Here is a 14,065-nt window from a genome sequence, read left to right as displayed (position 1 = left end):
ATTTGAAATATTTAACCTTTTGCATTTTCTGGACGCAACGGTTATAAAGGCAACGAATTGAGTCATAATCAGAAACTTGATATCAAATATTACATCAAACTAGCTCTTTTATTGAGAACAATAAATCGCAATTTCCATTTATGGACATTTGAAATAATACTTGTACCCACTGCATATAATTTAAGTATACATGTACCATGTATACCACAGTATTCAATTATGAACCCACAAAATATAATTTGAACCTATAGCATATGATAATAGATCCACAGCAAATAATCATGAGCCCGTTGCATATGATAAAAAAAAAACACCCACAGCATATGATTATGAACCTTTAACATATTATTGTGAACACACAGCATATGGAGCCAAAGCATATAATAAAACATAGACCCGAAGCTTATAAACCCACAGCATTTAATAAAAGACCCACAACGTATAGCTACATGTATACGCCTACAGCATAAAAACTATGAATACAGAGCATATTATATTGATAAAACCACAGTAAAACTATATCATAATAGACACACAGCATATAATAAAATAACTAACATTAGGCAGTCATGGCGCTTCATACTTCCGTACAAGTGTACACATGATGCACGTGAATTAGAAATATGAAGGAAGACGGTTCTAACTTAATAGCCATTTTTACCAAGGAATATATTGTCGTGTGATTTTTTTTCAGTTAAAAAATGGATATAACTCTATTGTTTGCTGCTTATATTTGTGAAAATGAATGTTTAACAGAGTAAATTTATTGTTTTACAGATGGAGGCTGTTGGATATTTTCTGATATTTCCATGTTTCCTGATCATGATAAAAGGTTTTTTGTTTTAATTTTCTTGTGTAAAAATTACATAGGTCTTTTGTTTTATACTAACCAGAAATGTATATAATTTTTTTTAAAAATCCAAACGGTGAAGTACATATACTGTGTGTACTATCTGTTAAATGAAAAAGCTGACGATAACAAACAGTGAGTGAAGTAAAGAAATTTAAAAAATCAAACAATGTTAAATCTGTGAAAAATACAGAGGTTTATTGGGTACCTGGAAAGAATAAGCAGTTAAATGTAGTTTTATTATATCTAGTAAAAACTAATTAACATGTATATTCATGATGGATTCGTTTCCCGAAATATTATATGCAGGCCAAATGAATAGCTTATTTATCCTCACAGTGAAGGATCTCTTTATCGATTTGTAACTCGTATGTACTGGAATTTGTGCAGGAAAAAGAATATGGCGTAATAAAAGTCTTTTTTTATTTTCATTTTGTAACGCAGTTTTGAACACAGTTTAAGTCCCATATAAGGAATTCATTGAAAACGAAAAAAAGTTTTATTCCTATGAGGACAAAAAAGTAATATTACGATAAATGAAAGAATTTGTCTTATATCATAAAATATAATTGCTTAAAATGCTTAAAATGGCCACTTGGACAAAAAAATCTCTAAACTAAACGATATATCTGTGCACTTGAAAAAAATCACTATCTTTATTCAAATCTTATTTCGAAAACTTTTTCCGACGACTTCGTAACACCAACGTTATAAAAAAAATGTTATGGAAATCGCAGCTTAAACAGTATTTTAAATATCTATTTTTATTAGTCCCCTACCGGTGACATCAAAGGGGACTATAGGTTACCTCTGCATCTGTCCGTCCGTCCGTCAGTCCATCCGTCTAGCTGTCTGTCCCTTGTCTGTAAGTCAGTCTATCCTTTGTTTTCCGCACTTTTTTTCTAAACGCTTGCAGCTGCAGGTGTTAAGCTGATTTTTGGTATTCTCTCACTGAGGGATGATGATAAGAACGTGAATTAAAGTGTCCTAACTTTTGGACATCCCAAGAAAGACAGAGTGACATCAGTTTAGAAAACTTCTTTGTAATATCTTCCCAGCTTCCTTAACAGCTTGTAAAAATTGGTCATATGTTAGGTGTCATATGTTACATTAATACATCAATCTGGAAACCTTTAGGTACAATGTAACACTCTTAGTAGGTATTTAAATTAAAGACATAGTGTTGTTTTTGATTGCTTTTTGGTGCTGTTTCTACAGAATTTACAATGTAGAATCATTTTTTATTGAAATGTTGAAAGTAAAAAGTTAATTACCTAAGCAAGAAAGGCAAGATTTTAAAGTAAATTCGTGTGAAGATAACTATCAAGCATTAAAAATTAGTCATTTGCTTTTGTTTTTTTTAGACAGATTCTATTTTGTATGTAGAAATAATTAACTTTGTGCTTGCCTTAGACAAAAATGTAATATTTTTTTTTAAATTGTTTTATAAACATTACTCAAAAGACAAAATAGATGTAAATGAATAATACATAATTATAAATAAATTCCTATTGATATCTGTTGAATTAGTATTTTGGATTCAATCACACTCTTACTTTCTAATATTAAGGACAATGCTGGAGCAATGGTACCTGTGAGTGTCACTGTGTAGACTGTAACAAAACCTGTACAGAATGTTCGCCTGGATGGAGTGGTTCTACTGTAAACAAGTGTCAAAAAGGTGAAGTATTGTTTTGTAAAATTATGTATAGGTAAGATTATAAAAGTTAAACTAGAGATCCATAATGTAATTGAGTAATTCACAAATGATTTAATAGATTTGCTACTTTTCAGCTAACACTTTGTTTCAAATTCTTGGCGAAAACGAAGGGAATTCTCAGACGCTGGATGGTAATCTTAACACTTCTGTTGATGTGTTTAACGCTAATCCATATGTGAGAATCCAATTACAGAGGTCGACAGAAATTGATAAAATAGACATCACCCTCCAACTTAGTGAGTACTAGTACCTAAATAAACTTTTAATGGATACCAGTTATTCATTTGTCAGTATCATATTGTACCATTATTGTAGGGCGTGGTGCAGTTTACACATTGTATGTTAAAGAAACGGAGCATTACCGTGCCCCTGATGCTATTTGCGATACATGGATACATAATGACACTGATACAAAGAGAACAATATCAATGATGTGCAGAAAACCTGTCAAAGGAAGAATTATAGAAATAGTATCTCCAAACAACACAGAACTCGAAGTGTTTGAATTTCAACGTTTCGGTATGTCAGAATTAAATAGTACCTGTTACTGTTGTTGTGCAATAATTCAAATCTTCTTTTAAATGTTTTAGATACATATTTTTTATTCAGTTGTTATTCAATCAATCCTATGTTTTATTAAGACATATTTATTATACGTTTTATAAATTAAATGGAGCTGATTTCTTTCTTATAATATAATTCTTTATTAATTAAAAATTTATGCACATCTTGATTTAAAAGAGTATGAAATGGATTCACTAATATAACATTCTCATGTGCATGTTGGTGTGTTTTAAAATTTGACGCTACGATATTTTTTTGTAAAAATTAAGTCACAATTAAGTGTTTGAATATCAATATCAAAATAAAAGGATGTAAAATGTGAAGGTAGCAAACAATGATTAGGTTTCCAAAATAATCAGTATGAAGATCGAGTAATTTTTCATTTATTTTCGTCCGTCGTCGTGCGGTGTGCGTCGTGTGTTAATATTTCAACATTTCCAATGTCTTCTCTGCAACTACTCAACCAATTTCAACTCATTTTGACACATAGCATCTGGGTGAAGGGGAACAAAAAAATGTGAATTTTATGGTCCCTGACCCTCCCCTAGAGCCTGAGGGGTAGGGCAAAAATCGCTAAAATTAACACAATCTTTAAAAAATCTGTTTTTTTTTTTACTCCTGGAAATCAAGCAAGTTCATGTTTGTTTATTAGTAAAAACAGGTGACTATCATATTCAGTGCTCAGTATACATTTTTATTTGTTCAAATCATGACCCTCGGGGGAAGGGCGGAGCCACAATATGGAATCCAAGTTTAACATTGAAATAGATGGTAATTTTAAAAAAAATCTTCCCAAGACCCACTGGTGCAGAAGAGCTGAAATTTCTATGGAAGCATTCTTGGTTAGTGTAGATTCTAAAGTTGTCAAATCATGACCCCCCGGAGGTAGAGCGGGGCTTCAATAGGGAACTGACAGGCAATTAAAGTTTTACATTAAATATAGAGGAAACCTTAAAAAATATATCCTCTCAAGAACCAATGGACAAAACATCTGAAACTTATATGAATGCATCCTGGGAAAGTGTAGATTTTAAATTGTTCAATTCATGACCATCCGCCTAGGGTAGGGCAGAGCTTCAATCGGGAATTCAATTTTTTTTACTTTGAAATATACAAGGGATTATCAAAAATTTCGTGGACTAAGGCTATAAAATTAGTGCTATGTAGTTTATGCTCTCTTAATTTATAAGAAACGCACAATAACAAAAAAAAAAATAAATTTTAGCTTTATACGTTCTTTACTTTTGAAATTATTATAAAATAAAAACGACTTTATTAGATCACCTGACGCCGTTACTGTATAGTTTCATGACGCCCGACAACGTCACATTGTTTTTCAATGTCCGCCTCTTCTACCTCATACTCTTATTTTGATGAAATTTCCTGGAACTGAGTGAGGATTTTAACCCGTCTTGTTTATATAACTTTACAATGTTTATAATATTGCAAATAGACGTATACATTGGGAGAGATCAGAATTGATTATGCCTGCATTTTTTTTCTTTATGGAGTTAAATATCTACATCACATGATCATCGTCAATTTTCGAAGTGATTGATTTTTAATACCTGGAATACAAATCGACATTAACTGCATGTGCATCTCTTTTCTCTCTGAATCTATTTTGGAATTAAGGGGGCCGACTGGGGTTTTATTGTGTGAAAAATACAATAGCGAAACTCATCATTTTTATAACATACATAACATATTAACTTTAGTGTACATGCAATATTTAGGCGAAATCTACCGGCTAGGTATTTTTAAAGGACCGTCTCAAATTATGGGTACATTTACTATAGGATTATATGGGAAAGTGCCAATTTTTAGCACTTAAAAGCAAATTATACAAATACACTTTTTGTTCAAACTATTATATATGATGAGTAATACTATATTGTACATTATGTATAAGAAACACGAAATTCTACCGTCTTGTTACCAGAGGGGCATCTTAAAAAAGCCAAAAATTAACGAATTTTTCTGTTTTTATAGCGTACTACAAAAATGGAGATATTCTTAAATTTCTATGTTTTAAATTTCATGAGCGAATGTTTAATACTTTTTATTTAAAAACATTTTTGTTTCCCCTTTCTTTAAGAGCTTCAGTTTATCAGAACGTCAAGAAGACACTATAACGACGTCAAGCCACCTATCAGTTGCAAAACTGGTTAAAAATTCAGTTATATAAAATTGTAATTACAATTTTAAACGTACAATTTCTTAATTTTGTTTAATTTTATTAATCAAGTGAAAAAGTTGCTTTAATAAAACAGTAAATACGCTTCATTTTACTATGATTCGCGAAATATTACGCAATGAAAACTACGATCGACCGCTTTAAAAACAATTATTCCGGATGCTTTTTATTTCTCGGTAGCCAGTTTACACATTTTCATCTCAAAAAAAAAATTGTCCAGGAATGCTGAAACTTATGTGGCGGTATCCTTGGTTAGTGTAGATTACATTCTGAATTGTTCAAATCAAAACCCAAGGGGTTATGGAGGGGCCATAATAGGGCGTCCGTAGAGAATAAAAGTTAAAAATTAGAAAATATAGGAAAATCTTTAGAAATCCACTCAAGAAACACTTGGCCACGAACTTGAAACTGTTACCATGGCCCCCGGAGAGAGGGAGAGACCATCGTAGAGCCTCTTGGTTTAATTATCAAAAGGCACGCTATCAAGATTTTGAGAGAACGTGTTCTAGCCAGCATTAGTAATACAAATAGGACCTCTATTAAACAAATATATAAACTTGACCTGTTGCTTTAGTAAAAAAAATGCATGGCATAGAAGTTGCACATCACTGATGGTATACCTCGATTATTTGTGGAAGTGAAAATTCACTGAATGATTCATTTTTGTTTACAAACAGATATTGTATTTACATTTTTTTATCATAAACCTGGAGAATATATAATATGAAAGATAACCAGTAAGAAACATTGTCGATACAAGTAGCCAATTGTTATTTTCTTGTTCATAGCATGCTATATGATCTAATAAATTTTGGCACAAAGACAGTTATATGTAGTTATAGGAAACTAGTGTCTCTCTGTGAAAGTGAGATTTCGTTCGAAAGTCTTGTTTTTTAAGTAATCCTACCTACTTAGTTGAATTCTAACATTTAGAGCCAAAATAAGTTTGTCTACCAAACCTATGGTCATGTATAGAATAGAATTAAAGAACGAGACTTTGAGTAGACTGGTAACTAACTCACACTAGGAATAGAACTAATATTTTATTCTTTGATTTTGTAATAATCATAAAGATTGGGAATTTGGGATATTTTGTTTCATGTATTTATATATTCTTCCCATAAATCTTTAAAAGATAGGGAAATAATACACAACATTCGTGAAAATAGCTTTACATTTATCATTGCGTTGATTAACTGATATTCAACTTTTTTCGTAAACTTAGAATGCACGGATGGCTCTTATGGGGAAAAATGCAGCAACATGTGTCCAACAGGCTGTGACAAAGAGTGTGACAAAGTTACTGGCAGTTGTGTTTGTCGCAGGGGTTTCTATGGAACGTCTTGTAAGAACAGTTGTCCTCAGTCCTGTAATGAAAGAGGATGTAATCTGCATACAGGCGATTGCTTTGAATGTAAGAATGGCTTCTTTGGTAATCGATGTGAAATAAATTGTTCGTTGGGTTGTCTTGAACGTTGTAATATGACGACCGGATATTGTAAATGTAAAACAGGTTTCTTCAAAGAAAACTGCTCCATGTCTTGTCCAGCAAGTTGTTTAAACAATAAATGCGACCAAAATACAGGAGAATGTCTGTCATGCAGTAATGGTTATTATGGAAGTACCTGTAATAAAACTTGCCTTGGAAAATGTCAAAGCGGTTGCGAAAAATTGACTGGGGTGTGTGTTAACTGCATAGATAACATTTATGGTCATTTCTGCAATCTCACATGTCCACAAAATTGTGCTGGGGAATCATGTGTTAGGAATGGAAACTGTGAGCAATGCAAGAGAGGATACAGTGGTTCTAAATGCAATGAAACGTGTCCAAATAATTGTAATTGGTGTAGTCAAGATGGATACAGTTGTGGAACTTGTAAAGATGGATATTTCGGTGTAAAATGTGCTAAAATGTGCCCTTCTTCGTGTGGAGGAAATGGATCTTGCGATATTCAATCAGGTTACTGTCAAATATGTTCTTCTAAACTTCATGGCAACTTTTGTGAATACACTTGTAGTAAATATTGTGATTCACCTGGAAAATGTGATCAATATACTGGAGAGTGTAAAAGTTGTGTTCCAGGTAGATATGGACGAAAATGCTTAAACGAGTGCAGCGCAAACTGTCTTGATGTCACCTGTTTCAGCAATCAGACGTGTGTTCATGGGTGTAAAGATGGATGGTATGGTGAGCAGTGCAAGCATGACTGCAGTGCTGTCACGGGAAGCTGTACACATTGTGGTTTTATTGAAGGAGATGATGAAGTAAAATGTCTGAGATGTGAGGATTCTTGGTTCCTAAACGAAGCAAAATGTGCCAAGTGTCCCGAAAATTGTTTATCGTGTTTATCAAAAAATTTGTGCACACAATGTAAAAATAATCTATTCTATGGTGTAATGTGTGAAAAGCGATGTCACGACGCTTGCATACGTAAAGAATGTGATGTGAATGGAACATGTTTGTATGGATGTTCTAACGGTAAATATGGTATTGAATGTGACCAAAATTGTCCTGAAGGTTGCAGATTTTGCTACAGTGCGTCTGAATGCTCGAAGTGTAATGATGGTTATTACGGTGAAATTTGTCAACATCTTTGTCACGATAATTGTAAAGTGTGTCATGATAATGTGAGCTGTGATGCTTGCAAAATGGGTTGGACTAATCAAAGTAAAACATGTAAGACTAGCAAATTAGGATGTTCAGATGTTCCTCATATCTGTGCTTTCTGTGATCACGGATTCTATGGAAATCAGTGTGAGGAGAAATGTGAACACTGTATAAATGCAACATGTGATGACGTAGGAAAATGTGACATAGCCTGTAAACCAAATACCAACGCTACAAAGTGTGAAGCATTAAAAGGATCTGGTAAGCTTTCCTGATTTCAAATCATGTCTGAAATTTCATCATAAATGTTTTATGTAATTTCACTATTCTTGTTCTAATATTGCAATCAATATACTTAAAGTAATGGATTGATTGATTGATTGTATATTGTTTAACGTCCCTCTTGAGAATTTTTCACTCATATGGAGACGTCACCATATGCCGGTGAAGGGCTTCAAATTTTGACCTATAGTCGGCACTCAGTTCCATTGAGCAGTGAGGGTTCTTCATCGTGCCAGCGCATATCGTGACATGGGACCTACGTTTTTAAGGTCATATCCGAAAGACCCGTGACTTTCACTTCTAGTGCCGAGCGCTTGGCGAAGGAACAGTCACTACCTTTGTTTACGTCTTAGGTATGACGCGGCGCCGCGAACGAGAATCGAACCCGGGCCTCCCGATCACGAAGCTAACGCTCTACCACTAGGCTACCGTGACCGGTCTTAAAGATATGGATTACATGTAACAGTACATTTAGTTAGAAATCCTAATTCTGAAAGATTTTTTTCGCTAGCAGATTTTACAATAGTAAATTTGTAAAGGAAAATTTATACTGTTCATTATCAGCAAAATAGCGAAAATTGTCAAATTTCGAGTATGTTTTAGGAAATTTAAATAAATTCCCCAAAACATGGAATCTACTCTTGAATTTTTCCCAATCTTGTTAATATTTTCACGAGGATTCAAGAAAGAGGAAGAGGCTAACTCGAGTGTACTTAAATGTATTGTTGTTTATAACGATTGTTGTGAAGTTTTTGGAATCCAGTATAGATCGATATTGTACGTCGAAGTCAAATAGGTTGCCGGTAAAATTGAATATAAATGTATTATACTGTAGATCACTAAATTTTCGCGACACCTTATTTTCGCGAGAGAGTGTCATTGATTCTTGATAAGCGAAACAAAATTTTCACGAATTGTGGTTATTGCTCTATATAATCTTAAGGAATACTATTATGCGCGAGAATTAAATTTTCGCGAGCACACTGTCTCGCGTAATTACGCGAAAATAAAGTGCTCTCGAATAAAAAGTGATTTACAGTATATAAATGAGTTATGAAAATGTGAAGAAGTTCATCATAAGGAAGGTTTCTTTATGTTATATTTGATAACCAAATCCAAGCTCCTCTATACTGCAGCTATAATAAGCCTTAACAATAAAATTTATAATAATACCTGCTTTGTAAGTTGGAACCTGCATATGAATAAAAAAAATATTTATGAAAAAACGAAAAGCGATCACAGTGACTCATAAAAACAGCAAACAATGCAATTTTGTGGAGAGGGCATAAACAGGAAACCTGGAAATTGGAGTGAACGGCTCAGATGCGTAGGTGGAGTAAACATCCCTGAACCCTAAGTATTAATAGATAGATGGAACATTCTGCAGTATAAAGCTTACTAGTATGAGACAAGCCAGCGAAAGTGCAAACGACTTTTTAGCCACATCTAAAAACAGGGGAATAGATAATTTTCATATTTCCCTTTCGCCGTTTAATTGTAGATATCCATATTTAAATTTTAATCCATTCAGACAAAGTGTCTACGTTTTCTTTTTCAAGTTTGACTCATTCAAAGAGTGCGTAGGCTTAGACAGAATCCCCAATATTTCCAGACCGTTGCCGCTATTTGTAGGAACTGGGATTCTTACATTAAATTATATTTACATTTATATTATCAGACCCTATGTCACAAAGGAGATTATATTCGAATTAGGAATATTCATAAATCTGCCCATTCGGAGTGAATGAAGTGATTTAAAGCGTACATATACAGTTCTTTATAAACAGTTATGTCATTTTCACTTATAAACATTACAAATAATTAGTTTTTAACCAATTAGGATAAATTCAAGTTAATTTTCAGCAATATTTGTAAATGTTAATCACGTTTCCTTTTTTCAAATACAGCTGAAATAAAATAGAATATGAAATGAACTTTTACAGTGTTTTGATTTGTTTAAAATGTTTCATTACACATGGACACATAACGCAGTAATTTTTTTTTTTGGCAAAAGTATTTATTACAAATGTTAAATTCATTTTCTTTTCAGATGGCACCGATCCTTCACCAGAATTCTTGATTATCGCAATTGTACTACTTCTTGTCACTCTTATAACAGCCGTTATTGTCATTATATATCTGAAAATCAAAAGGTAATATATTTTACATACTTCTTTTTATAAATTAAAATTCTCTCAAAATAAAGCTTTGTAACAGCTCAAACTGAATTTACAGGAAGGTCAGAAGGGTCAAACCACAAGAAGATCAACTGACTGTGCACTTGAGAAATGGTAATGCTAGCTATTAAATATCTTATATTATATATTTACTTTATGCATTTCTTTTTATAATAGTTCTAATTTTAAGCATTATAATTTTAAGGTCTTGTCGCTGAAAACAATGAATTATCATTGTATAATATTCGTGGATCCCAGGCCCTTCTAACAGAACTTGATCCAGAGGAAGATATTGAGGAAATCATTGTTCCAGTGATTGAAAACCACAACTACCTTAATGTGAAAATTTCGCGTATTTTCGTTAACAGCCTCTGGGAATTTACTCTAAAGAATAAAGCCAACGATTACCTCAAGGAAGAATTCAGGGTATAATGAATCTTTTGTAGATGAATTCTATAAGTATTTGCAATATTAAGTATTAAGTTTTAATTCATCAATAAAACTGGTTAATTTCCTTTTGTCTGCAGGGCCTTCCTGAAGGGCTGTTGTTGGAGTGTAGAGTAGCAAAGAAAACAGGAAACAAAAAGCTAAACAGATACAAGCATATTTATCCTTGTAAGTAAAAAAAAAAATCAGAGACTATCATATTTCATTGATATCAAATGAATATTATCATCTTAGAGTCTTGATCTATTGACTAGTGAACACCGCTATGAAATTCATATATTAAATAGCGGTTCTTCCATCAATAAAGCTCTCCCCTAAATTCCACTTTATTTTTTAATTATAAATAAAGAAATAAACATGAAGTATAATAAAATTCCTTCTTTAGTCATTAATACGACAATAAACGCTGCATCTCCAAACTACGCGGGTAGGGTTTTTTCTGCAGAGGTTACAACCTTAATTCCCATACTTACATATGTATTACAAAAAGCATTTTGTTGGTTACATTAAAAACAAGTAAAAGAAAGCCTGGTTTGTCTTCTTTTATTTGTATCAAATTATTTTAACAGATGACACAACGAGATTCGTTCTTAATTTCGAAAACGGAAACAAGGCAGGGGATTATATCAATGCCTCTTATGTGAACGTAAGTGTTTTAAGTTCTCATACTTCCTTTCATTTACAAATCACAAGAATGAATATGTCTGAGAAAAAAGGTTGTTTTATTTTTGTTATAAGTAATATTTTTATCGGTACTGAAACCCATATACATATATATATAGAAATCGTAAAACTATTTGAATAGAATACATACAGTAAAGTACATGTAACTGACTTAAAAGGATGTTTTATTTTTGTTATAAGTAATATTTTTATCGGTACTGAAACCCATATACATATATATAGAAATCGTAAAACTATTTGAATAGAATACATACAGTAAAGTACATGTAACTGACTTAAAAGGATGCAATATTGACTTCCTGGCTGATGTAAGTAAGTGCCCCTTCACACTCATTTCGTATGAATATGCGATAATTTGAAATATAAAATACTTCAAACTTTAAGACATTTACATAACTGTATGAATTTTTATAAGGTCACGAAGTTCACTTTCGCACCACTGATAATCTACTTTAAAGTTGAGGGACCGACAATGCGATTACAATAATACTACAGCGCGATGCTGCGCTGGCTATTACACGATAATACTTGGCACCACAATTGGATAACAATGACGCGAAAGCATCCCAGACAGTAAATATCGTTCATTATCACCATAAATGTACAGTTGAACCATCGTAACATCGTAATCGCATATCGCTTCATTATGCGATATCATTGTTGCACAGTTGTTTTATCGTCATGGCATTATTGCCTCTTTGCACGATAGACCTAAACCTTAAAAAGTGTGGTGAACTTCATGACTATACCCGCATTCTATAGAACTGACATTATTTTAATTTCATGTAATTTGGAAAATTTCAGGGACTTGAAAATCCCAGAGAATATATAGCAGCCCAAGGCAAGATACATTATAGAGTTTAATATTAATATATCGGTTAATATTCATTGTTTATTTGAACAAAGCTGACAACTATTGTGTTCAGCTTCTTATTATTCAATATTGTTGTTTCTAAAGGTCCATTTACTGACGATACGATAAAAGATTTTTGGCGAATGATTTGGCAATCAAAAGCAAACACAATTATTATCTTAACAAACTTGGAAGAAAACAAAATTGTAAGTATCTCCTAACTTTTAGTACCTGTGGCAAAATTCACAGAAGTATTTATTGGCTAGCTTTAATATATTTTATAAAATCAGATGAAGTGCAAAAAGTACTGGCCAAAATCTGAAATCACTTATGGAGATTTTCACATAGAGATTGAAACAGAGGAGTCATCGCCGCTGTTCACAGTCCGTCGTTTCAACCTAAATAAGGTGTGTATGTATTTATACCATCATAAAGCAAATCTTTATATTTAAAAATGCTTAAATTTTGAAAGTTTTTTCAGCTAATATTTTGATATAAATAACTTAAAAACAAATTCGGATAAACAGAATAGTCTTTTATTTGAAACCACATATATATTATATGGAACAAGATCATTTTTAAAGGGTACGTGAAATATGTGGATATCAAACAGTAATAAAGCTCAAAACTCAAATAAAAAATGAAAATAAAAAACCAGATAGGATCAGATACAACGGAGATATAAGCATCCCCTGTCAACTGGTCACTTGCCATGTGCTCCTAAACGGAAAGTCAGTACAAAATCAGAGTGAAAAATGATGGTCTAACAATTAGTATGCTACACATTAGTCAATTTAAAGATAAACTGTTTCTACAACAACAGTTTCAAAGGCATTTTGTTACGAATTACATGTACTGCAAACAAGATTGCCAAAACATATATACTTGTATCATTAATTTGGTTAGTGATAGCTGCCGTCGTTGAAGAAATTGGTCGTACATCTAATAATGCGCTACATGTAGGTCCTTCTTATCTTCTTAAGAACTGAAAAAATTCTTGTTATTAGTTGTACATTTTGAATATTTTATATATAAAAAAATATTGGTTTGTAGGGATTATATTCCGTTGTTATAGAAATGTTGAGTAGTAATGCATAAGATTTTCTTTAATCCGTGGTCGTCATTAATTCGTGGGTTTTCAATACCTTGAAAACAACGAAAATTAAACTCCCACCAAAAAATTGATTTCTCAGTATATTCAGCCAAAAGAAAAAAAAAACATATTTCGATCTATATTCCTTTCAAAATGTGATTGTCCTTGTGCTTATGGTCTTAGTAAAAATTTTTTTGATGATTTTATTTTTAAAAATATTCTATGAGAAGAGTTTCTTTATGATTTAAACTTAAACTTTTGTGTTTCTTTTGTTGCCATCGTATATTAACTTAATACTTCAAGCATAAAACTATTCACAGGAAGGTGAAGAAAGAACAATAGAGCAATTTCATTTTACGGCCTGGCCAGATAAAGGTGTCCCCAAAGACGTGAATTCAATCTTAGAATTCAGGAACCGATTTATTCGTAAGACAGATATATCGGGACCCCTTGTAGTACACTGCAGGTAGGTATAGTACGTCAACCTCGAATCTATTCTACAAGGTGCAGTAAGTCAAATATTAACATTTACACTGCAAGTAGAAAAATGTTGTTAGACATTCTCTGATGGTAAAAAAATTGTGATTATT

At 32.4% G+C, this 14,065-nt stretch overlaps 2 protein-coding genes across 2 annotated transcripts in view; both read left to right on the top strand.

Annotated features, from left to right (window-relative positions):
* The first annotated feature begins 691 nt into the window (after positions 1-691).
* LOC134264501 (multiple epidermal growth factor-like domains protein 10) lies at positions 692-7,600 on the top strand. The gene is made up of 6 exons (XM_062746792.1): positions 692-832; positions 2,421-2,531; positions 2,645-2,806; positions 2,886-3,089; positions 6,557-7,291; positions 7,479-7,600. The coding sequence occupies exons 1-6, from the start codon at positions 778-780 to the stop codon at positions 7,598-7,600; spliced, it is 1,389 nt and encodes a 462-aa protein (XP_062602776.1). The 5' UTR covers positions 692-777.
* LOC134264502 (receptor-type tyrosine-protein phosphatase alpha-like) overlaps positions 7,546-14,065 on the top strand; it is a 32,206-nt gene continuing 25,686 nt past the window's right edge. Inside the window, exons 1-10 of the mRNA XM_062746793.1 lie at positions 7,546-8,200; positions 10,272-10,374; positions 10,457-10,512; positions 10,604-10,824; positions 10,926-11,013; positions 11,415-11,491; positions 12,334-12,370; positions 12,488-12,588; positions 12,673-12,789; positions 13,796-13,941. Coding sequence (XP_062602777.1) covers positions 7,729-8,200; positions 10,272-10,374; positions 10,457-10,512; positions 10,604-10,824; positions 10,926-11,013; positions 11,415-11,491; positions 12,334-12,370; positions 12,488-12,588; positions 12,673-12,789; positions 13,796-13,941 — 1,418 coding nt within the window. The 5' untranslated portion in view covers positions 7,546-7,728. The remainder of the gene's footprint in view (positions 8,201-10,271; positions 10,375-10,456; positions 10,513-10,603; positions 10,825-10,925; positions 11,014-11,414; positions 11,492-12,333; positions 12,371-12,487; positions 12,589-12,672; positions 12,790-13,795; positions 13,942-14,065) is intronic.

Source organism: Saccostrea cucullata, unplaced genomic scaffold, assembly GCF_032062105.1.
Source record: "Saccostrea cucullata isolate Sc308-1 unplaced genomic scaffold, CSIRO_AGI_Scuc_v1 ctg1004, whole genome shotgun sequence".
Classification (NCBI taxonomy): Eukaryota; Metazoa; Mollusca; class Bivalvia; order Ostreida; family Ostreidae; genus Saccostrea; species Saccostrea cuccullata.
The sequence above is the reverse complement of the archived record's forward strand: the minus strand, read 5'-3'. Positions and strand labels throughout refer to the sequence as shown.

Excerpts from the sequence above, each read along its gene's own strand:
- LOC134264501 (XM_062746792.1), top strand. The coding sequence starts at position 778 with ATGGAGGCTGTTGGATATTTTCTGATATTTCCATGTTTCCTGATCATG. Across the intron at positions 833-2,420 it reads TTTCCTGATCATGATAAAAG|GACAATGCTGGAGCAATGGT; the intron begins GTTTTTTGTTTT and ends TCTAATATTAAG. Across the intron at positions 7,292-7,478 it reads ATCTTGCGATATTCAATCAG|CAATCAGACGTGTGTTCATG; the intron begins GTTACTGTCAAA and ends CACCTGTTTCAG.